Source organism: Pleuronectes platessa, chromosome 18 (assembly GCF_947347685.1).
Source record: "Pleuronectes platessa chromosome 18, fPlePla1.1, whole genome shotgun sequence".
Classification (NCBI taxonomy): domain Eukaryota; kingdom Metazoa; phylum Chordata; class Actinopteri; order Pleuronectiformes; family Pleuronectidae; genus Pleuronectes; species Pleuronectes platessa.
The window spans coordinates 13,526,538-13,550,310 of NC_070643.1; the positions used below are offsets into that span (position 1 = coordinate 13,526,538).

The 23,773-nt window shown below is 44.1% G+C and overlaps 3 protein-coding genes across 6 annotated transcripts; 1 reads left to right on the forward strand and 2 right to left on the reverse strand.

Annotated features, from left to right (window-relative positions):
* The first annotated feature begins 2,919 nt into the window (after window positions 1–2,919).
* sgo1 (shugoshin 1) lies at window positions 2,920–6,787 on the forward strand. Its single transcript, XM_053446961.1, has 9 exons — window positions 2,920–3,262; window positions 3,502–3,710; window positions 3,807–3,859; window positions 3,957–4,021; window positions 4,271–5,110; window positions 5,213–5,344; window positions 5,693–5,863; window positions 6,067–6,238; window positions 6,318–6,787. Exons 1-9 carry the CDS (start codon window positions 3,118–3,120, stop codon window positions 6,475–6,477), a joined length of 1,947 nt encoding a protein of 648 aa, XP_053302936.1. The 5' UTR covers window positions 2,920–3,117; the 3' UTR covers window positions 6,478–6,787.
* A 685-nt stretch (window positions 6,788–7,472) lies between these two features.
* On the reverse strand, window positions 7,473–16,512 carry kat2b (K(lysine) acetyltransferase 2B). 4 transcript variants are annotated; one of them, XM_053447162.1, is made up of 19 exons: window positions 16,312–16,512; window positions 14,348–14,474; window positions 14,114–14,259; window positions 13,922–14,008; window positions 13,352–13,533; window positions 13,079–13,270; window positions 12,793–12,896; window positions 12,573–12,692; window positions 12,154–12,287; window positions 11,447–11,655; window positions 11,230–11,356; window positions 11,028–11,138; window positions 10,364–10,507; window positions 10,134–10,248; window positions 10,013–10,043; window positions 9,576–9,608; window positions 9,398–9,461; window positions 9,204–9,288; window positions 7,473–9,029 (listed from the first exon to the last, which is right to left on the reverse strand). In XM_053447162.1, exons 1-19 carry the CDS (start codon window positions 16,510–16,512, stop codon window positions 8,836–8,838), a joined length of 2,406 nt encoding a protein of 801 aa, XP_053303137.1. In that variant the 3' UTR covers window positions 7,473–8,835. The 4 variants fall into 4 exon arrangements, with proteins under 4 accessions (XP_053303137.1, XP_053303138.1, XP_053303135.1 ...); XM_053447163.1 differs by lacking the exon at window positions 9,576–9,608; XM_053447160.1 differs by having other exon boundaries at window positions 9,398–9,608.
* Window positions 16,513–17,072: 560 nt separating this feature from the next.
* On the reverse strand, window positions 17,073–23,695 carry rab5aa (RAB5A, member RAS oncogene family, a). The gene is made up of 6 exons (XM_053446560.1): window positions 23,480–23,695; window positions 20,743–20,964; window positions 20,336–20,487; window positions 20,034–20,156; window positions 19,818–19,911; window positions 17,073–19,585 (listed from the first exon to the last, which is right to left on the reverse strand). The coding sequence occupies exons 2-6, from the start codon at window positions 20,906–20,908 to the stop codon at window positions 19,470–19,472; spliced, it is 651 nt and encodes a 216-aa protein (XP_053302535.1). The 5' UTR covers window positions 20,909–20,964; window positions 23,480–23,695; the 3' UTR covers window positions 17,073–19,469.
* Window positions 23,696–23,773: the final 78 nt, after the last annotated feature.

The following is a 23,773-nucleotide window of genomic DNA, read 5'->3' on the forward strand; positions in this document are numbered from 1 at the left end:
ACTGATGATGATATCAGTTTCAATCATGTTGGAATGGTTAGTATCATTTCCTGGCCTACTGCATCTTTCCTATCTTTACAACAAGTATCATTATCCTGTAAGTCTTGGTTGTTGATGTTCTCCATGTGTAACTGAAATAAAGAAAACGTGGTGATGATGTAGGCGGCAACTCATCAATCCGAGATTCATGAAACAAGCTCTAATCTGATTTCCTGAGCTGTTTCTGGCTCACGGTTTGCTTTTGTGGTTGATTACAGACACTGTGTTATGATTTCATTATCATAAATCGTGAGCATGGCACCATATGCACATTTTTCCATATTAAAAAAAGGAGGGCTGTGTATTTTGGGCCCCGGCTGAGGCGAGTGCACAGATTAGAGCTAATGCTTTTCATCTGGCAGGAAAGCAGATGATCTTTTTATTGGCCAGTCACACTGTCTGGACAGGGATGGTTGAACCAGAGATCAGACTGGACAGGGGTTCGTTTGTGAATCCCTGATATTAGTGCATCACATCATTAGATATTTCAGCGAGTAGCTCCTGTTATACTGAAGAAGGCTGTGTCTTCGCCTGTGTTGACGTCCGCAGTCAGTTTTTTATTGTGCCTTGATTTCTCAGATTGCCACAAAACCCACTGTGTTTAGAATTTCAATCCCTTCAGTCCTTTTCCTGTACCTGTGATAATAGGTTTCTCTCCAGGTGTCGGACACGAGGAGAGTCGGGGGTGGCATGAAATGACTGTGGGATGGATTTGTCCATTAAAGCAAGCTGAGCTAAAACCTGTGGCTGTCTTTCTGTCTACTCTCTTTGTTTACCTCCCTCCTGACTCATTTTTTCTTTTTAATTCATAAACGTCTGCAGACAAAGCACACACTCACTCTTTCCCTGTAGTAAGGGAGCAGCTGTAACACTTACTTGCCTTTCGCAAAAGAATATTGCAGCTTTTAGGTGAAACAGAAGTGATCTTATTATTAAAACAGTGAGTCATTTATGGTTTGTAAGGCTCACTTAGTAACAGAGCACTCACACCTACAACAGTTACTCAGACCCCCAACCAATACCAAAAGGCCATGGCTGTTTCTAAAAAGATCTAATGACGTTAGCCGGATTTTCATATATATATATAGTTTAATTTATTTTCTTAGTAATAAAGCTTAAGTGCTACATATTCTTATGCAACCTATAGAGAAATATCCCATTGTGAACATCTGGGAGAGGAGTAAGCTGAATCAACAACGAACTACAGGCTTTACTCAAGGGTCTTGCCTGAAAGTGCAGGCCTGTTTTACAGCTGAGGCACCCGTACTGAAGTCATTTGTTTTCAGAGGGCGACACTGACAACACCCGAGCCTCACCAAAGCCCTTTCCACAGCCTCAATATGCCACTCACTAGGCTGTCGCAGACACTTTCTTGGATCCTCACTGACAAAAAACGGTGGAAGGATGTTATATTAGCTGCAGTGCCATGCACGAAGAGTGCTAGTTTCTTCCCCAGTGGGCTGCCAAGTAAGACATGCCTGCTTGACTCTGACTTCAGAAAGAAAATGAGATCATGACCAGGTATTTTACTGTAATTCAATATTTATGGAACATTTACTGCATGAGCAAAACCTGAGAAAGGGCAGGAATGGGCACTCGTGGCATTGAAGCAGGATTTTAATGGGAGACAGTTCCGTGGTGCATGAAGGTATCTATGCCCTAAAGTCGTGTCTATATATGATATATACCTGAAGATAGTGCATATAGGTAGTATGTATATAGGCACTAAGATAGTGTGTATATAGGCCCTGAGGTATTATGTATATAGGTAAAAATATAATTTGCATTTAGACCCCAAATTTGTGTGCATATAGACCCTAATATAGTGTGTATATAGGTCCTTACTATCATATAGATAGATAGGCCCTACGATATTGGACCTAGGATAACGTAGGCCCTTAACTAGTATGTATATAGGCCATAACATAGTGTATACAAAGGCCCTAAGATAGTGTATATGAACTAGGTCCTCAGTTAATGTGTAGAAAGGCCCCAAGATAATGTGTGTATTGGCCCCAAGACAAAGTGTATATAGGCCTTAAAATATTGTTTGTATATAGGCCCCAAATTAATGTGTACATAGCCCCAAAATAGTGTGTATGTAGGGCCCAAGATCATATGTATATTGTCCCCAAGACAATGTGTATATAGGTCCTAATCTGTTGTGCATATAGGCCCTAAAATAATGGGTAATATACGCTAAGATATCAATTTATAGACTATAGATTATATAGGGCCAAAGATAGTGTGTATAAGATGCATCTTTCATTATAGTGCTCTATATGTACAATATTACTTTTATTATTTCATGGACAATATCTTTACCTCCATTATTAACATGTACCATATCATTTATACCATGAGAAATACTACGTTCATTATCATGTGCAAATCTTAAAATGTCTACTACTTATTTTTCTCTTCTGATTTAGTCTATTGTGTAGCTTCCCATATTTTTGGAACTTATCTTACTTGTATTGTTATATATTTAAACAATGGTCCTAACTTGATATTTTCAAACTTAACTTATTGCAACTTTGGGGAAAGATCTGGCACAAGAACTTCTTCAACATTAATAAAGTTTTATCTCATCTTATCCAAGCTAGATTAGAACACTCCCTGATTCTGGGCTTTTAGCTGAGCAGCGGACATTAAATCACTTGCAGGTGAATGAAGTTTAGTTTCCTCTGTGCATCAGCGCCATCTTGCGAACCGATATTTTCATTATTAGGAAGTGACGTCCTCCGAAGTTTCAACCAATCAGCACTCGCAGCCCAAAATTCGAACGTTAGCTCGCTGAGAGTCTGCTGGCGATCGGAGAGGAAACATATCATCTGCTGCCATTTTAAAATAAACAGCACATTTTGTTGTATTCACACATGCTGGTAAGTCGCTTTCATATAGAAGGTCCTGCTGCAGCTGCCGGAGATAGACTGTCCGTGCGGTGTACGTCCGCTCGCGTGCTAACTCAGCTAGCAGGTTAGCCCAGTCGTTTGTTGTGCTTCTGGTCACAATGCTGCGCTGCTGATCAGCCGGACAACCCCCAAACACTTTAAACCCGAGCGGAGGCCGTGAGCCATGGCGAGAGAACGGGCCCAGAAGAAGTCCTTCCAGCAGAGTCTGGAGGACATCAAGGAGAAGATGAAGGAGAAGAGGAACAAACGGCTGGCCAGTGCCTCGGCTCCCAGCAGAGGAAGACCCAGGACCATTCATAAAAGCAGCGGTGAGGCTCAGCACGTTTCCCACTCTTAATGTGACTGAAATCAATGCATATACATTCATTATAGTATACTTGTAAGATGTAGGTGCCATGAAAATACCACCAGTGGTGATGATCATCACGTTTTCCTCAATTAATGTAACTTCATTCAAAATATGTATTCATTGTACTCTCCTTGTTTTGACGATTATGGTATCGTGCCTAGATCAAACACATGACCTTCTTATTGTGTTCACTCCCAGGGGCTATGTCCGCAAACACCATCCTGATCGGTGTCCAGGAGAACAACAAGTCGCTGGCCGTAGCCCTGCAGTCTGAAAAGGACAAAGTGAGACAAGCCAACGCACTGATCCTGCAGCTGAAACGAGAGCAGCAGGCGCTGTTCCTTCACCTGCTGCTGCTCAAGAGGAAGCTCAAGGAGCGGGAAGCCCTGATGGCGAGCGCTTCAGAGGTACCTGTCGCTTCCAATCGCCCATGATTCACATTGAAGACCAATACTGGGTTTCGCTTAAACATTTCATGAATGTATAATTTTCTATCTTTTTAGACAAAAGCTGCAAACGTCTCAGTTGAACGTCAGCACCACAGGAATTCAGCAAGGTAACTTTAAAATGCGATGTTCATGGCAGGACATTTTTTTAACACAACCGTTATCCTGAGTCCTATGACTGAAAATCTGTTACCTTTTGACTTTCAGGAGAAAGCGGACCAGCGAGAACCTCGATGAGCCCGTTGAGTGCAAAGCTTCACCAATAAGTGCAGGTATACAAACGCATACAATATTCCAGGTCAAAATCGAGGATTAGTCACAATAGTTAACTCATTATCAGCTGAGAAAAGATTAATTTTTTCTCAGGTTGATCGCCAAAACACTTCAAATTTAATCTGTTCTTTGGATTTTCAGATAGTTACACAAAAGCTGTTGTTTACAGTATTTTAATAAAGTATTGCAATCGTCCGAATCCTGAAGTTGAGCTTGTGTAATTCAGGATTTTGTCTTTTTCCTCACAGAGCCCCAGACCTCTGGATGTGACAAGCAGCTTACTTTGCCATCCTCGGTGGTTGTACGGCGTGGACACACCGACAGGAGAAACAACAGGAGGTCTGAGCATGTGCAGGAACAGAGGCTGTTGAGTGGGGGCGACGCCACAGCAGGGCTAGAGGCTTTAATAGCAAGTCCTATTCTGGCTGAGGATAAAAATTCAAATCAGCCGCTGCCAGCACTGGAATCAGAACTCGCAGATCTCATTGACACTGAAGAGTTTCAGCACTCTACCCCTGAACAAGTCCCGCCTAAAAAAAGCAACCAAAAGCAGCCCAACAGGAAACAAGCCCAGCAGCAGCCCCGCCCCAAACCAGAGGCGCCTGCCCAGAAAGCTGAGAGAGGCCGCAGACCAGAACGCGCCCAGTTAAAGAAGCCATGGGACAAACCCAAACCCAGAGCCCGCTCCAAGAGTCGGGACCGTTCAGCCACACGTTCCAAAGCAGCACCTCCATCACAGGGCAACAAGCTCAACACGTCGCTGGGCTTTAATGACACGTTTGACTTTGACTGTGAAGAGACGGTACACGTCGCGCCGTTCAGGGCGAAGGCTGAGGACAGTCAGCCGGCCACACCAACCGGCGAAGAGGCGCCGCAAAGAGAACAGGCCCAAACCGGTGCGTCACCTGACCCCTCCATACTGAATGAGTCAAGCTCGTCTTCACCATCATCTGAATCAGAGGACAGCCTTTATGTTCCTCAAAAAACCAGGAGGAGGCAGACTTCACTGGGAAAGACCAAAGCGATCACCACTCGTAGAGGTCGGCCCAGAAAAAAAGAAAACATCCCTCCAAACAAGGAGATCTCTGGTGAGAGCTTAGGCATTCATTTCATATTTCTGTTAAAAGCTTTGAAAGAGATGTTTAATGGTTCTAATTAAACAATTTCTATCATTGCTTTGTGTTTTATAGTCTTTAGAGATGAGGAGTCAGGTCCAACGACTGCAGAGCCTGAAGAGAAAGAAGCTCATCTGTCTCACTGCCTCGATTCCAGCTTCTCTAACAGCCCGAACCCCGAGGAGATGGAACAGGAAACTCACCAAGGTGCTGAAGCATGTTCACTGCTCATGTCTGTTACACTAGTTTCATAGTGTCTGAGATCTTATACCACAGGGAGACTGACAAAACAATCTGCTCATCCTGCCTGTGTGGCGATATTATTATTATTATATTATTAGCTATTTACCCTCAGTAAAGGACTTGCTGCTGGGATGGGGGGGCAATATAGTGACGACGTGTTATTGTCACAGAAACATGGCTGTTTTATTTATTAATGCGCCATAATAACAAAACTGTCAGTGGTAAGAAAATTGAGTTCTTAGGGGCTTGACTGTTTTTTTTTGTGCAAGTGGTCATTTGTTTTAAAAGTGAATGTGTGTGTTTGTATGCCAGAGCCTCACAGGGAGATGGTGGAGGAGGATTGTTTGCTGGCTGTCAGCCCTCTGGTTGAAGCTGAGATGATGAGAATAGACAACGTCCTGCACAACTTCAGAGATTCCACCAGCGACGCTCCTCCTCTCTTACCTCATCTAACACCTCAGCGGATCAAGACGTGCAAGAGACGTAAGCTTATTCGCCAATGAGTGTGTGTAAACATGGAACATCCATCTTTACACACAGTCACTGCTCCTTTCCCAAACCTGCTTGTTATCTCTTCTCTATGCATCGTCTCTACTGCACTCTGTTCACTGGTGTAGACACAGAAAAACACAACTTCTGTTTCCTTTTCTCTTTCGTGTGTCACATCTTCCTTCACATTTCCACAGGTGGGCTTGGTGTAAGGACAGCAGGGCGGGGCTTGAGTCTGTGTGATGTGACCAATATGTCCCCTGCAGCCTACCGCAAGTACCCGTCTGACGGCAGATGCTCCACTCCCGTTCCCGCTCGCAAGCGGCGCTGCACCATGGTGGTGGACTACAAGGAGCCCTCGCTGAACGGGTAGGTTTGAATATTAAAGCCACTCTTGCAGTCAAATGTTTATACTGTACGAAACTCTAATATATTCTCATCCTAACAGGAAACTTCGGCGAGGAGACAAGTTCACAGACCTGCAGTTCCTCCGTTCTCCTATATTCAAGGGGAAGACTGACCGCAGGTCTGTGCAGAACCCGAGGAGCTCCGTGAGCGGCAAGCAGCCGTTTGAGAAATACAACGAGTCGTTCGTCGGCTGCCGCTGAAAGCAGCAACCTGGTTTTCAAGTGTTCGCTGACATTGTCAGTTTTTAAGTGCTGTCATAGAGTTTGTTTTTGTGATTTGCGTGATATTACACTGTGAACAGTTTAAGATTGTTTTCCCTTAACTTTTCATTGTTTCATACTTTTACCTTAATTTTCATTCATGAAATGTTTAAGTCTGTCCTCTCCTCTACTTCTTCATTTTCAAAAGACCAGATTTTTTAAATGTTATACTATCTTACCTAAACCAGTATGAGCTGAACTGAATATGAGCTTGTATCAGTGTTTTTTAATAAATTGTATCTACCCCTCATCTATACATCTTGTCCTTTAAGAATTGTGGGGGTGGGGGGGCTGGAGCCAATCCCAGCTGACACTGGGCGACAGGCAGGGTACATCCATTACTCTATAATACAACAATAACTAATAATTTCATGATTGGCTCATTTACATTATACACGATTATAGTATCAGCTCTATTCAAATGAGAAGTTTGGAAAACTGAATTCCCAACTAAACTTGTTTAGGTTGAACTCAAAGCTGTATTCATTGTTTGTTAAATCTTTGTCATTGCAAAAAAATGTACCTAGATTATACTTATTCTGTTTGAAAACCGTTTCTCTTTATTGCAGCTGAAAAGATTCTAAATTGTTAAAGAAAGCTGGGTCTGATTTAACAAAGAAATCCAGACTCATTGTGACCTCTGTCCTCTGAAATCCAATCGCTTAATCTGAGTCAGTGAAGATTTGTGCTAAATCTTAAATGATTCTCAGAGGCCTTCTTAAGATAACGCATTGAAGAGGGTTACAGTGACCTTGACCTTTCACCTCCAAAACCCAACCAGGTCTTACTCGTGGCCGAGTGAACATTTATACCAAATCTGACCAAATTCCCTCAAGGTGTTCTTCAGACATCTTTATCACAATATGGTCACATGGTGTTGCCGGCACTGAGGCATAGAAATGATGTGATTGAGTTGAATCACCACAGACGCTGAATTAGCCTCACCTCTTTTATTCAGTCTATAAAATAGGCTAATACTATGTCATTAAAACCAGTTGTAGAAAGAGCATGAAGATTTTTTTTATCCAGACATAGTACAAAACGTATTTTCCTAAAGTTTGAAAAGTACAAACACCTTTTTACAAAACAGCAAAACTACATAGTATTGCACAATCTGCTCATTTATCTCCAAAGTATAAAGTTATCAATCTCCATCTGCAGGGGCAAAAATAAAGAGAGAATAAATTAACCTTGTCTAAAGCGTTTCCTTTTTAAATTACAGCACATAAATAAGAATAAACTCTAGATACTTAAATTAGTCCTTAATCAGCGGTAATTTATATGCCAAACAATTTTTTTTTTTAAGAGAAGAGGATTATTTTTATGTTTACTAATACTTGGAAAAATAAAAGTGCATTTCGATAGTCACACTGCCCTAGGTGGCTTATACAAAAAAGATTATTTAGTTTTAGTTCTTGAAACAGAAAATATATGTTATATACACATTTCAAATATACAATGGGAATAAGTGCTTTAAAATAATTAAAATCTGTACAAATTTAAAGTATGTATTCCTCTTTTGGCAGGACGAACTCATCACAGTCAAACTTTGACCTCATTAATGGCGCGCACGATTCCACAGACAGGAAAATCTGATCTCCCAGTCACAGCCCTCGAAGGTAACACCTGTGCGTAATGATGTAACACACAGTAGATGTGACATATCTACCTGAGTCCACTGAGAGGAGGAGGAGGAGGAGGAGGAGGAGGAGGAGGCAGGGAGATGAAGGGATGAAAGAAAAGAAAGCGGAGACGGAGAGAGACAAAGCTAGAAAGGTGAGCGGGGACTCTCCAATCAGCCGTCACTCTGTGTTGCCTCTCAAAGTCTTCCCACACAAACAGAAGCTCCCTGCTCCGTTCAATATGTCTTCCTCTCACACCTCCCTCTCTCCTCTCTCCACCCGGGACCCTGGGATATGTGATGAAATATGAAGACACACGTTTCCTTGTTATGTTTCATGGCAGCGACAGTCTCTCGGGCGTCAGTGAGGCCATCCCTCGCGGCCTATCTTTCAGTGTAAATATCAGTCTAAGCTACCGATTCAGGATCTTTGCCTGCATGCATCAAACATTAAAGAGTGCTGATCTGAGACCAGTGTGCACCTTTTACATCAAAATATGTCTCTGGAACCCCACAGCTCTGGAGTCAGTAGTCCCGCTCCTGGCTTGTCTTCACACACGGCTGTCATCTGCATCACATAGAACCTGGACCACAGAGGCCTTGTGTCATTCTTTGTGGAGGTGAAGAGAATCTCCTCCTCCTCCTTCCTCCTCCTTCCTCCTCCTTCCCCCTCAGTTCTACTTCTCGATGAGGCCTGCCTCTTTAATCTTGGTGTAGAAGAACTTCTCCAGTAGGTTGGCGCACTTGTAGTACTCGCTCTCCGGAGGGTTGTACTCTCGACAGTTGGTGAAGATGCGCTGCATGTCGGCCATGAACAGCTTCCGCGTGGTGTAGTACCTGCTCTTCAGGCGCTCGCTCATTGTCTTCAGATCTGTGAGCAGAGCGTGAAGTTGAATGTGACATGTGATTTATTGTTTCATCACACTCTCTCAGTAATTGGTTAAGTGACAGAATGAATACAGAGTTCTTGTCCCCACCTCCTCTAGGGATGTTCTGTGTTTGTTTGTTGGTTTTTATATTTCTTTGATGTCATGTGATCACATACCCATGGGGAAGCGGATCACTTGATAGTACCCAGGTGCCTCTGTTTTCTTCACAGGTTCCATGAACGGCCAGGCGTTCGGGTGACTCTATGACAGGAAGACGGGTGATGTTATGGACAAAAGAGATGTGTCTGTGTGTGTGTGTGTGTGTGTGTATATGTTGTCGGTGCTGTACGTGTGTGCGATTGTCCCTCACCTTCACATGTTGAAGGATGGTCTTCAGAGTGCTGTACAGTTGATCAGGGTCCTTCAGTTCCTTCCTGGAGGAGAATAAATGCAGAAGGCAAAAACATTCCATCACCATAGTAATCATAACAAATAATGGTATTATAAGTATAATGTAAGTATAATAAAGAAAACAGTGTTGAAAATACCATAATACAATACTTGGAGGAAGTGATGTTTGCCTATAGTGGGATTAATATACAATTATCATATTGTATTGCACATTATTGTCTTGTATACATTTCTAGCTTATCGTATCACATTGCATCGTATCGCGTTGAATCATATCACATTGTATTTTAGCTTATGGCACCGTATCACATTGTATCGTATCATACTTAATCATATCATATATCATATCACATCATACTGTATTTTATTATATGGAAGAGACTGTAACACCGATCATTGCTGTTTGTTTCCTTGCTGACCGAAGAGATTTAATAATACGCCTGCTAACTGATCTTCGGTCCTTAATTTAGAAGTCTTGCTTCATGCCAACGTGGGGAAAACATCAGCCAAGTCATTTGGTGAAGCAATGCAGAGGCACAGTGCTCAGAAGCTCTCACAGAGGAGTCATACTTACCCTTTGCCCACTGGTTTCCAGCCAGTTTCACCTGTTGATAAAATGATACCAGAATTAGCACCATCTAAAAGGCTAAAAATAAAATAAATGCCATATACCGTGAATACGGTGAGTGACGTACGTATGCCCGGAATGCTTTCTATTGGAATCTGCCGAACTCCTTCCTTAAAACAGGAAAGTCCGGGATAGACTTTTCTGATCGCAGCCTGTTTCCTCTCTATCAGTTTCTTAATGATCTGACAGAAAGAGACACAGGAGGGTGGAAACAGAGGTAGTCGGTGTAGGAACAGAGAGAAGGAAGGATTTTTAAAAGTTTCGGAGTTTTCATTTAAAATTCAAACGCCCACACACCTCCTTCTGCTTCTTGATGATAACGGAGAACTCTGTGTAGGGGATGCTGGGGTTGAGTTCACAGCCCATGAGGGTGGCTCCCTCGTAGTCCTTGATGTAGCCCACATACTTGGCCTTGGGAACTTTGATGTCCTTTGAGAAACCCTGAGATGGAGGAGGAGAAATGTTTTCTGGCAGCAGTTCATACAGTGCCCAGCAGTCTCTGCCAAAATGATCCCATTTTACAAAACACATGTGTTGTGGAACACGACAGTGCATGGACGGATTTTCACTTAACGTGGTGTGACTATTACTTGGAGGGGGTTTCTCCAAATAATTTACTTTTGGAGCTGATCGGTCAGGGGTCAAATGTCAAGGAAAAAGAAAATCACAAAATTTTTCCAAGATATCCCCATAAAAATAGGAGTAGAGGGAAAATGTAAAGCTTATATTGATTGATCATCATATGTTCTCCAGCTTCTAAAGATCAATCATCATTGATGCTTGTTTTTCATCATTGCGTACATAGTAGTTTATTTCTCCACTTCTGTCATTTAGATGCTTTTGTTTTACAGAGGGAAGACTTATGTGAGAGACTGGGGAGGACGACAAGAACCTCCTGTGGCCCGAGCAGCTGTAATGCAATAAGCATGTACTGAGCAAATGAATGAACTCCGCATGTTACCTGTTTCTTGAAGTAGCCGATGGCGTACTCATCAGCATAAGTGAGGAAGTTGAGGATTTCATGCTTGATGTGATATTCCTTCAGGTGGTTCATCAGATGGGTTCCATATCCCTGCAGCCACACAGCCACAGACAGAGGTTAAAAACGGATCAACTAGAGACTGAAGTTTCGATCGGGGCTGAGGAGCCGGAGCCGCTCTCACCTTGACCTGCTCGTTGGAGGTCACGGCACAGAACACGATCTCTGTGAAGCCCTGCGACGGAAACATGCGGAAGCAGATCCCTCCGATCACGCGTCCGTCCTTGATCAGCGACAGGGTCTTGTGCTTCCTGTCGATGACATGTTGCATTTCAGTCACCTCTTCAACAACCACCCCCCAACTGTGATAAGTGATGATGACTAACTACGGTTCCACCCACGGATCGAACACCAGCCGCGTGATGTACTCCTTGGGCATGCGGGGGAGCTGGTGGGAGAACACGTTCTGGAGGCCCACGAGCCACATCAGGATCCGCTTGTTGGGCTTCTGGTTTAACGAGTTGCCGATGACGTGGAACTCGATCACCCCCCTGCGCTCCTCCAGGCGGGCAGCTTCGTCCCGTGCAGAGTGGGCTGACAGCAGACTGGTCTGCACAGGAAGGAGAATCCTCAAATCAAATCATACGAATTTGACTTCTTGAAGAAAATCTTACTTTCTTGATTCTTGTTGTTCTGGGTTTGAACCCTCATGGTTGAATGCACTTATTGTAAGTCGCTTTGGATAAAAGCTTCAGCTAAATGAAATGTAATACATCTTGATTATAACCTTTACTCCCAGCATCATCATCCTCATGAAGAAAATAGGTTTAGAATGGAAGCATTATCCTTATTATGTCTTCTTCTAAAATTCTAAATTCGTATATGGTCACATACCCACAGATCATATGGACTACTTGGTTTTAATAAAACATTTTTGCAAATTAAATCAATATTTTCTCTGTATGCTAAACTTATAGAAAAATATATGGAAGACAAATATTATTAAGGCATACAAGTACCTTTTCAGTCAACTCTTTAGTTTCATCATCATGATATTTATAATCCAACTATCTGTTTCTCTCATTTCCTTGATGTGTTGTGCCCTTACCTCAGGAATGGCAGCAGGGTCGGTGATGGTTGCCATCACCTCATTGATGAGCTCCAAGGGGATGTCACCCACCGCCCGCGGCCTCTTGGTCTCCTCATGGGGGAGGGGCTCGGTGGGTTTACGCTTCTCTCCCACTATGACAGCACATGGGCAAAGAGGGAGGGACTTGTCATCATCAGTGCATTAAAACCCAAACAAGACGTCAACCAGCATTCGAGTTCAGCTTATTATGGATTCATCTCCATCTGTTATGCGTGGTGGTAAAACCGATTCACAGTCAGGGGGGTTGGTTGTCACTTTATGACCAGTTTTCAGTTTCATTCATTCATTGAGGCAAAGAAATCTTGTTTTAAATCAGTCAGATGAAGATGATGAATATGTTCTAGATATGAAGTCATTTAGAGGTTTGACTGTAACACCTGGAATTGACTCCAACACAGTTTTCCTGGCAGGACTGACACTGCCACAGGTGGTCGGGTCCACCGACACAGGACTGGTGCTGTAGTACAACGGCCTGGCCACAGGGGGCGCGCTGATCACTGCAAATGAATACAGAGGATGATAAAAGTAATAAAATCTTAAGTCGGCTTCAATGATGCTTCTGCACGTTTGGGTTTTGCCTGCGAGGGTGTGTGTTACCTGTGTGAATAGGAATCTGCCCCCCCGACGCTCCTGCCAAGAAGTCTTGGCTCCAGATGGGAGAGCTGTGGCTGTACACCTCCTCCTCCAGCATGGACAAGAACCTGAGCCAAAGAATACACAGCAAAAACAGCTCAGTTAAAAAAGGTAGTCGGGTGCACATATGTGATTAGTGGTTGTTCTGGATTGTTAATTACGTGTTAGTTTGAACATAAAGCCAATTTAAATGTCCTGTACATTTCCCGGTGATAAATCTCGGGATTGTGTGTTTTCTCTTTTTCCTTACTTGGGAAAGTGTGTGAGAATGAGTGTGCGTTTCTCAGGTGGCAGCTTGTCCTTCTCCTGTCGGGCCTGCTCCAGCAGTTGTTTCCTCATCACGGTGAACACCGAGCGCAGCAGCGTCCGCCCGAAGATCTGCGTGGTCTCGTACCGGGGCAGGCTGTCGCAGAACTGAGGCACGTTGCAGTAGCACAGCCACCTGACAGGAGAAGCTCGGTTTAATCCTGACTGTATGAACAGGTGTAACGCACGATGACGGGTTGTGTGCTCACGCTGCTACCTGGTGTAGTTGGCTTTGTATCCAGCGGCGTCGTCGGTAGGAACCCTCTGGCGTCTCTGGGAGGGCGTCTCCAGCTGCCAGTAGTTGATTTGGTTGAGGAACATCTTAGCAAGCTCCATGATTGTTTGGCGTTCCTTCGACGGCAGGTGGCTGAACTTGTACTGGACAAAATTGTTCACCCCCTATTTGTTTGGAGAAAGAGCACAAACATGAGGAAACAATAGAATCCGACTATTGAGATATGAGATACATTTATTATTCCCATACACATGGGGGAAAATTTGTCCTCTGCTTTTGACCCTCCTGGTGAACACAGCAGGACACACAGAGCAGTGGGCAGCCATGCACGGCGCCCGGGGAGCAGATGTTAGGGGAGTAAGGTGCCTTGCTCAGGGGCACTTAAACAGTGGGTAGGATCCAGGTGTTGTCCATCCAGGTATGTTTTTTTGGTTGTCACTCCGTGGAGTCGAACCAGACACCATCCAGCCAGATTTTCTGCCCATAGTCCAATTTCTCTGCCACTAGTACACCGCCTCTACTGATGCGTGATAGGTCATAATGTGTGTTTACCTGCTCAATACTGGGTTTCTCAAACGGAGGACTCTCCTGTGCTTCTAACGTCGGTTTACCCATTTGTAGAATGGATTTCCTCAGCAGCTGAAAGATGAACAGAAAAGACATACGTGTGTTTAGTTGTTCACAACGGGGGTCGGGAAAATCCTTGGTTTTGTGTGTATGTTAATACTCGAAGCAGAGGCTTACTTTGAAGAGTGAAAAGTAGACCTGCTTAGTGTCGGCATCCTCCTCTTTGTGAACACACGTGTAGAGATACTCCACGTCCAGGACGATTCCGAGAAGCCTGTTCACTTCCTCCTCCGACACGTTTTCTAGATGGGTCACGTGATCACCTGGGAGAAACGTAAAACAAGAAATAATAACAAGATGAATAATAAATCGAATGTCTCATGTCATTTAGCTTCTTTCCAAGTCACTCACCCAAAGTGTGAGAGCAGCTGCGACACGGCTCCTGCAGGTTGACTGTGTTGGACTGCTGGTCAGTTCGGGGGGGAGTGGGAGGGGGGTTCTGACTTTTCCAGCCATTGCACTTACAGGCTCCTTCCGCCTAAGAAGCACAGTTTACATCAGTACAAGTACAAATCAAACTTATCTTAAACTAGAAATAGCCCTCAGAGGAGCTCGTGCCTCTGCCAAGGCCCAACAGTCTCCTTTAAATGTAATCAAGCTGCATCAAATTGCACACGCTCATAGAAATCAGCGACTAAATATGTTAAGTTTAATTCAACAAGATCCATGAAATATTTCCTGGGAAATTGGTGAAAACAATTCTCTCCGCCCCCTGATCTGGATCCAAACTGTCCCCGTGGTTTTCAGCCAAGATTCTGAAGTGAAACTTGACCCTGGGCCGAAGTAAATAGCTAATTAAAAGATCAGAGATAAAGCTTGGGGCCAGGCCAAGGAGATCCTTAAACGTCATCAATAAAATGTTTAAATCAATCCTGAGACAGACTGGGAGCCAACGTAAATAAAACAATAAAACAGGTGGGATGTGATCAAGTTCTAGGTTATAACCCAAATGCTGAATTTTGTGCAGACTGCAGGCCTTTCAGGGGATTCCAGTTTAAACAGGGAAAAGGCTGTTCCGAGAATCAAGGTGTGAGGGAATATCGTGAACGATCGTTTCTGCATCCCTGCATCCTCACGCAAAGTTTCCTGCTAATCCGTCCAGACTAAACAAACACAACTCCCTTTGTAGACTGTGCAACATCAGATTGACAGTCAGATGTGGTGTAGCGAGTGCAGATACACCGCTGCAGATCTTACAAGTGGAACGAGCATCGACATGTTGTGTTTGTCAAGTTGTTTTAGGTATCGATCCTTCATGACGGACAGGTTGTCGCCCACTTGCGTAGTTTACCTGCTTTGTAATCACAATATTAATATTAAATGGTAAGTGGTGTGTAGTCATGTAGCACTTTTAGAGTCTTGACGACAACGCAAACACTTCACCGTACAGCTTATTGCCTCTCATATAGTGCATCCACGGGAAGCACTTTTTCTATGTGTGGCAATTTGGGGTTAGGCATCTTGCCCAAGGACACTTTGGCATTCGGATGGATTGATGAAGACAGAGATCGAACCGCCGACCGCTCTACCCCCTCTGCCACAGCTTCTTGACACTCATGTTTTTGTTGTAAATGTGCCACAGCAGCATACAAGCTTTTTACACCTTGCCAAGGCCCTCTCAGGTTAATGGAGGTTTGTTGTGACTGCTTGGGCTCAGTAGGTGGGGCCAGCCGGCCTGTCACCGGCAGCTGGAAGCGCCACACTGCGCATGCGTTGTGAAACAACAACAAACTCCGCCTCCCTCTCGGCCACCCCCCCTCCAGCAGCTGTCACCCTGTCAAAACAAAGACCCCGTCCCTCTCTCTCTCTCTCTCTGCGGATCATATACTCTGCATGAACCCCCCCACCCCTCAAAATAAAAATCCCCTCCGCTCAGCACCGTGCGCTCACCGGCGGCGCGGCGCTGAAATGTCCCCGCGGGGGAAGCCTTTACGCACGGATGCAGCCCCTGCGCGCACAGCACCGCACAGCTACTCCCAAGAACCAGCGCCAAGCCAATGTTTACGTTCACAACCCCCCACCTTGACAGAAACACAGTGTGATCGTAAAAGCAGCGGACAGTTTGCAGCTGGAGGCCCCAGCTCTGAACCCCAGTGCCCGCGATGACGCTCTAGGTCACTTGATTTTTAATATCGCCTTCTCGGTAATTGCTTCGTGCATGCAAAATGAAAAAAAAAAAAAAAATGAAGTGCGGCAATGGCTTCCTATGCTGCGCTTGCATTTTGTAAACTATTGCAACCTTGCACGGGGCAGACGCTTTGTAAACAGCGAGCCCTCACAGCGCTGCTAGGAGAGAGTCTGCAGGTAGATCGTACTTTGCAGGAGGAATACACGCCGAGTTTTTCCAGTTTCTTCGGCCGCGGTGAGGAGCGGAGTTGCGCCTTCTTCACGGCGATACGTGCGGATCCTCCAGCGGCGCCGGAGCCCTCCGTCCCCCCGGCTCCAGGAGCGGCCGGAACCAAGCCCGCGGCCCCGATGGCCGGCGAACCCTGCTGGATCCCGGCGCTGTCGGCCATCGTTCGCAACGAACCCCGACGGGAGCCGCGGCCCGGGGAAAATATTCGCTCAGCCGTCCGCTCTTATTCCACCAGCGGAGGATCAGACATGGCGCTCATCCTTATTTTCAATTTCTCACTGTAGGCCCATTTTCCTCCGCTAGGGGACTGAGATGGGACATACGGACCGATTCCACCCGAATTCAGTGAGGAAAGGTCACAAAATGCGAGAAAAATCTCAAGGTCAAACCAGATGGAAAAACATGTGGCTTCGTTTCCTGAGCTGGTGGATCATGTTCACTTAATGCCACACCGGGCAAATCATAGCATTAACAACAATAACCATGTTTAATAGACTATGATAATATTATGTTTCTGCTTTATAACATAAATGTGTTTAATGAGATAACAAAAAGTGCAATCCCCCTAAAGGAAAAACGCATAATTTCTCATCACATTTGGACAAATATTAGCATCAGGATTTATGAACCATGTACATAATTAAACAGGGTAAATGTCAGACATAATGAAAATATCAATCAGGGTAGGACAGTGGTCCATGCACACAAACATATGCCTGATTCAAATAATAAATGATCAACTTTATTTCAGTATTTATTTGGTCATTACATAACAGTACTGTAAAACGCTTGCATTTTTAGGTTTTTCTGCTGCAATTAAGTGTTCGTGGCAAAAAACAAAACAAAACCATACAATTTACGTCCCCATTAGGTGTTAATTCATAATTATTCTACTCATGAATCACCATCGATCCCGGTTGACAGTTGTTAATAGTTTGCTACAATATGGTCACAAGGTTACTGAGATGTTATGGTGGGGCAGACGGCTGATTAACCAAACTGTTTTCTATCGTGTCCGACTCCTCTGGAGCTTTGAGGAGCTTCTGGAGGTTCAGATCTAACTACAGGTGGAGGAGAGCCGGACAAGGAATCGCAGCCTGATGCCACTACAAACAAAACCATTAGTGAAATCCAAACAGAGTGTTACAAAATAGAAACCATTTTCTTGTGAGGGAAAATAAAAAGGTACAAGACAGATGACTAAATAAATGCAATTTAATTTTTCTTGTTTAGAACACTACATACATTTATAAAGACCGCCACTGATTATGACTTAACCATTTGTGTGGAAAAGGAACAGCAACAAAACTCCAATGCTGTTTTTTTTTTCTTTCTCCAACTGTACAGTTTTTCTTAATGATTATCTAGACAGCTCCCTAGCAAACATTAGTCCGGTCACTGGTAAATCAAAGAAGGTAGACTACACTGCAACACCCTATTTACAGTATATTATTTATATATTTATATTTATTTATATATATTTATATCACACTGGCTGTAATAATGACAAGATATATTTATGAGCATCATTAGTGCAAGGCATGAGTAAGACAGGTCTGTAAAAAGAGTTATGAGTGTGTGTGCGTGTGTATATAACAATGATGTATAGTTGGGGGGGGTTGGACAAAAAAATACAACACAAATATGTTGTGAGGTGGTACTGTAACAGACTACATGTGTGCGCGTGCTTATGTACAATAATGTTTAGGTCGCACAGAGTTCAAAGGGGAAAATTAGATTTTTATGTGTTTGAAAATAAACGGGCACGTGTGAGTAAGTCTATGGATGAGATCTGTCACCAGCCAGCCAGGCCCAGTTTGTACACAGCGACACATGACCGTGTCTAAAGCACTTCCTTATCAAGAGATGACAAATAATTAACAGTTCAAAAGGTGATTATGAAGCAAACGGACATATTGCAACTCCCTGCTCGCTACCATCACCATAGCTTTTTGCCCCTGTGCAATCCCAGCAGCCGTCCATCAACATCTACACGACAGTAAAGTTCACCTGCGATTACTAAATCATCCAAAGGCACAAACCTATGAGACCCCAGTATGACCACGGAGGGTTGGTCTACACACGATTTATGAAAGGACACTGCACGAGGCGGTGACACTGGCGAGCTGCTCAGAGACCCCCCCTGCGCCTTGTTGTGGAGAAAGCTGGGTGTAGCAGGGGGCTCTGCTCTTCTGTACTGGTCCTGACACTTAAACTCACAGACTTAAGACCATGAAACATTGCACAATGCCACTGGGGACGGCTAGAAGCAGGCATGGCCCCGGAATAGAGCCTACAAGGGTGGAAGAGAATGTACACTAGTGCTACTTTGGGTTTAGTGGGGAGAGGACGTGGACAGTAGTGGACAGGCAGAGGGGAGTCAGATAGAGGAAATCTAAAAGGATTACAGTCCACAGCTGTTTGTTTTTTTACTTCAACATAAAGGTTTCCTGGTGAAAAACAAATTGATGAAGATTTGGGTTCTTCTCCATCTGTCTCCAACCTCCACTTTTCCACCCTCGCATTATTAATACACTCCTCTTCTCCGAATGACTTTTGGCTGGGCTGCTGCCGTTTTTTTTAGTTTTTCCACTTTAGGCCACGTGACTATACAGATATGTGCTTACACAGTTCTGACTTACTTCTAGCAAAAAATTATCCAAAAATTGCCAAAAACAGATGATTTGTGTTTTAGATTTTTTGTCTAAAGCTATCCAAGAAAAGGGAAATGGTCACTTCCCACATCTACATGTTGGAAGGAAGATTATGGAAAGCAGGGTACACTAATAATCTCTAGAACCTGCTGCCATTGTTCTCTCAGTAATAACTGATGGACGCAAAAAGCTAGATGACAGAAAGTAAGAGTGGATGGTAAGGAGGCTTCACCAGGTACCAGCAGAACCACGATGTAGGAAAAGAGAGATCAGTGTAATGGAGTTGACTTCACTACACTGAAAAAAACTAAAAGTGGGCACAGGGCATCTTTTCTCGTTTTGCCGTTCAGAGGTGTGGAGATAAGAGTACAACACATTGCATTAGTAACTGCACTGGCAGTCAGGGCATCAGTCGCATTAGCTACTGCTGTACAAGTTGGTTGGAGGGAAGGCGTTCTTCACGTTAGTTACTGCAGCACGGAGCCTTGGCTGGCTGGGCGGCTTCTGTCAGGTCCACTCCCCGGGTGCGTGTGGTGTTTGGTCCTACAGCCTGGGGCTCACTCTTCGGCAATCTCTTTGCTGAAACGGAAAGAAACACTAAACTTAACAACAATAAAAAAGTTTTGCAGCTTTTGTATGGAGCAGAAGCAGTTACAAGTGTCAAATATTCCATTATCTAAGCCTGACCTCAACCATTTATTAACAAGAAACCCTTAATATAACTTCTAGTGGGACTTACTAGTTTAGTTCAGATTACCACTCTATAAATGCACTGACTAAATCTATGAATGAAGTGTCAAGAGTTACCCACCAATAGCCATAAATATCTCGTTCACATTCATAGAAGTCTTAGCTGATGTTTCCATGAAAAGTAAGCTGTTGTCATCTGCGTAGGACTGGGCATCCTGTTGACACAACGTAAACACCATGAGTTTAACACATCTTACACACGCAAACACTAATGCATTAAGAGAAACACAATTAGAGGTTAGAGGTGTCAAGACACCGCATTTTGTTCTGGTCTAACCTGGAAGTCGACGGCTCTCTTGCTGGCTAGGTCAGCTTTGTTGCCTGACAGAGCGATGACGATATTTGGGCTGGCTTGTCTCTGCAGCTCCTTCACCCAGTTCTTAGCCCGTGCAAAGGATTCCTGCAAAATACAAGAAATGTGCCATTTGTCAATACCTTCATGCTACAGCTAGGTGTAACAGCAGCTGTATTTTGACTTGTTGTAGGGTACGGGTTGGGCTGAATGCACGGCAGCTATCCTCAGTAAGAGATGAGATCATGTTGGGAAAGCTGCATGAAGGACAAGGTGGACAAACATGCCTCGTTTGTGATGTCGTAGACCACAATGGCAGCCTGTGCTCCTCTGTAATACATGGGTGCCAAGCTGTGGTAACGCTCCTGGCCTGCAGTGTCCCAGATTTCGAATTTCACTGTTGTGTCATCTAGACACACTGTTTGAGTGAGAAAGGCCGCTGCAGGGAAAGGAAAAGGTGAAGGTTAGTCAGCATCAGGTAATCAGTCTCGACACCAGAGCAACTTCATGTGAAGAGAAATTGTCATTAATATATCAAAACAAATGTTGTCAATTTCCAATATGCGAGTAAAACTAACTCTCCCGCAGTAGAACTAAATTTGACCTTGGATCAAAAAACAACTATTTGAACAAAAGCAAAATAATTTTTATTAAAACATAAATTGATACTATTACAAAACTACTATTTGCTCACCTCCTATTGTGCTCTCCTGGAATTCATGGAACTGGCCCTTGACGAAGCGAAGCACTAAGCTGGACTTTCCAACAGCTGACTCCCCCAACAGCACCAGCTTAAACTGACAGATCTTGTTCCCTGCGTTGGGCCCATTGGGTCTCGTAGCTCCTCCCCGATTGGCCATGACCAAGTCAGATCGCCTGGTGTCCTGTGTGCCAAACCTCACTATCAGGAAGCCTACTGCAAGAGCCAAGAGAAGAAATTGCTTTATCAACAGCAATAAGAACGTGTTGGACATAGACGAGCATCGCAGCTCAGAGTATATGTAACAAACAAAAAATCAGCTTGAATTAAATGTGCCCCCAGCATTTTATGTTACAATAATATTTTCACAAACAATGACAAACTTCGAGTAACACCAAAATACTCATGGTACTAGATAGTGTCTTCTTTGTTTAAATATCTATCAACAGTTACTAAAATGAACAGATTTATCTTTGTTTTGATATGATGAGACAGCTACACATAAAAAAATATGAATCTACTTCAGGGTCAGAATCCAGACTACATTAACCTTATTGTTCTGAATACAAACATAGGCTGTGACCTCTATGAAGCACTTAGGAGGACTGAATATGTAACATGGGGCATTTCTAGAATTCTGAATAATATTGCTTAGGATGCAATTAACAAGAATTTGTTTATGATTTGACATTTACAGAGGGCAAGTTCCCATCACCTGTTAGGAATAAATCATGTATGTTTGCCATAAGGAACATTAGGCTGCACTATACTCTAGTAAAAATATGCTCTCCATTCTCTGTTAGTGATCAATCTTAAAAGTCATGTCATGAAAAAAAATCCATTCCTCAGCCCCGTTGTATCACATTTTCTAATGTTGTGCATCGTACAGGCTCCCGTTTGTCTATTTAAGTCTTCATGACAAAGTGAATTCCTCCATATCCCCGTTTGTAAACTTATTTTCAAATCATTTGAATGCTGCTAGTTTACTCCATCTTAAGTCTTTCAAACATGTAAAGCCCTCAGTTAAGTATAATGACGTCATTTTTGACACAGTTTATCCAAATTCCCGACACACACAAGAAAGCATTACTTCCTAACAATGTATTTATGAATAACGTTATGCAATTGAAAAAGGTAGCCCAGCACAACCACACAGAGTAACAGCGAGAAAAGGACTTGAGACTTATCAACAATCCCTTCAGTTTCAGGAGCTTCCACGAGACTTCCACCCACATGTACGAGTACATTCCATGCATTCATGCATTGCTTGCTAACTGACTTAGAAAGAAACTGCTGACTAATTTATAAACCACAAATAGCTGTTGTCCGGAGATAATCAAAACACACATCTAACATTGCAGGGAGAATTTGTCCTGTGCATGATTAGTGAACTCTTATCCCCGAAACAATAACACATTACTGTAATGACTTTCAATGTGCACCCCACACCAAACTCCCTAATCCAGAGGACACATTTAAAAGATGTCTGTCTCACATATGCTCTCAAATGCTTCAAGGCTCAGTGGTGCTTCATGGAGCTTATCAGTCACATGTTTGCTGATATTTGTTGACGGTGAGGTCACACTTAATCATGATAATATACTGCTGCACTAAATCATACTGAGAGGCGTACACCTTGCCATGTACTGTCACCAAGCTCCACCTTTTTCCAAAGCTGTCCTATGAAACTGTGCAAATGTCCAGGTGCCTATTGTGTCCATGTTTCACTGCTGTAACAGCAAGTGCATATACCTACGTGGGTATATTCAAAGTAACAGTGCTAAGACAAGTCTGAACAAGTGTCGTCTGATCACCTGGGGTGCTGCTGTGTTGACAGACATCATGATGATCAAAATATTAACTCATTACAAAATAAGGGACAAGCTTGTCTACAGGTTGAGTTTCCCAAGTCTATGAATGTGTGTGATGTGTGTGTGAGACGATAATTTACGTCTGGGTAAACACAGAACTTGTGACACACAAACACACACAGAAGAACCTGCAGAGAGTAACTGCGTTTCAGGGACTCGAGTCAGCTGTCAACAAACGACTGTGACGCTCACACATGATGTGGGTTTATCCGTCGTTAGTTGACTGTAAACACACTATCTCGTGTTAGCTGTAGCCTCGTATCCCTTTCTATTAGAGAGGGGGACGCCATTTTCCAAATTGTTTTGGTTGTCTAGCCAGTTAGCTTCCGTTGCAGTAGCCACTCTGACGTTAGCCTCCCAACTGGACACAACGACAAGCTGAGACAAATACAAGTTACAGACAATGTTGACAAGCGAGTCAACGCATTGTTAAGGGGTCGTTGTCACGCGGGTGCGTTGTGTTGGTCGGCCAACGTCGTTTAACGTGGTGTTGTCCAAACCTCAGCAAACATGAACGTTAGCCTGGTAGCATCGCTGGCATTCCACCCACTGACTTGATTCCACCCAGTTAGCCGTTAGCTACTATAGTCAGCTGTTAGCCATACGCACAGCTGCACACACAGGAGACAGCGTTAGCCGCATGCTAAAGGCAACACGTCGACACAGAGGAGGAAGAGCAGGACTCACTCAGCTGTGACACGGGGCCTGTATCTCTGCATTCACGCAGCTAACAAACACCAGCTGCAGTCGGCTAGCCACGGCGCTATGCTAACATCAGCCCACCGATGACAAGAGAGCAGAGGCTAGCTTTAGCCTGTCCGCCAGCTGGAGAGCACAACTTGTCGAATCACGTCGAGTACCTGAGAGCCAGACGATGGGGGTAACTTTCCAACGCCGCCGCTGTGGGGTTTCACGCACGGGACCAGGGACACCGCGGTGAGGTGGTGCCGGTGGTGGTGGTGGGCAGGGGGGAACCGAGAAAATAAATTTCAACAACCCCGTCACGTCTCCTCCTTTTTCTTTCTTCTCGCAACTTCCCCTTAGAACCAAAACACAAACAAGACCTTCCGCCCCCCACGCCACGTCACACAGCGCGTCCGCCTCCAGATCTGGGACCTGCCCAGTGTCTCGTTAAACGACGTAGTGTTTGTGGT

Bases quoted from the DNA above. Each gene is read 5' to 3' on its own strand.
- rab5aa (XM_053446560.1), bottom strand. From the start codon at position 20,908: ATGGCCAATCGGGGAGGAGCTACGAGACCCAATGGGCCCAACGCAGGG. The intron at 20,488-20,742 runs GTGAGCAAATAG...CTTTCCCTGCAG, and splicing joins CCAGGAGAGCACAATAGGAG to CGGCCTTTCTCACTCAAACA. The intron at 19,586-19,817 runs GTGGGTAACTCT...TTTCCGTTTCAG, and splicing joins CGAGATATTTATGGCTATTG to CAAAGAGATTGCCGAAGAGT.
- sgo1 (XM_053446961.1), top strand. From the start codon at position 3,118: ATGGCGAGAGAACGGGCCCAGAAGAAGTCCTTCCAGCAGAGTCTGGAG. The intron at 3,263-3,501 runs GTGAGGCTCAGC...GTTCACTCCCAG, and splicing joins GACCATTCATAAAAGCAGCG to GGGCTATGTCCGCAAACACC. The intron at 5,111-5,212 runs GTGAGAGCTTAG...TGTGTTTTATAG, and splicing joins TCCAAACAAGGAGATCTCTG to TCTTTAGAGATGAGGAGTCA.
- kat2b (XM_053447160.1), bottom strand. From the start codon at position 16,512: ATGGCCGACAGCGCCGGGATCCAGCAGGGTTCGCCGGCCATCGGGGCC. The intron at 12,693-12,792 runs GTAACACACACC...ATTCATTTGCAG, and splicing joins GCAGATTCCTATTCACACAG to TGATCAGCGCGCCCCCTGTG. The intron at 11,656-12,153 runs GTAAGGGCACAA...CTTCCTGTGCAG, and splicing joins ACCCTGCTGCCATTCCTGAG to ACCAGTCTGCTGTCAGCCCA.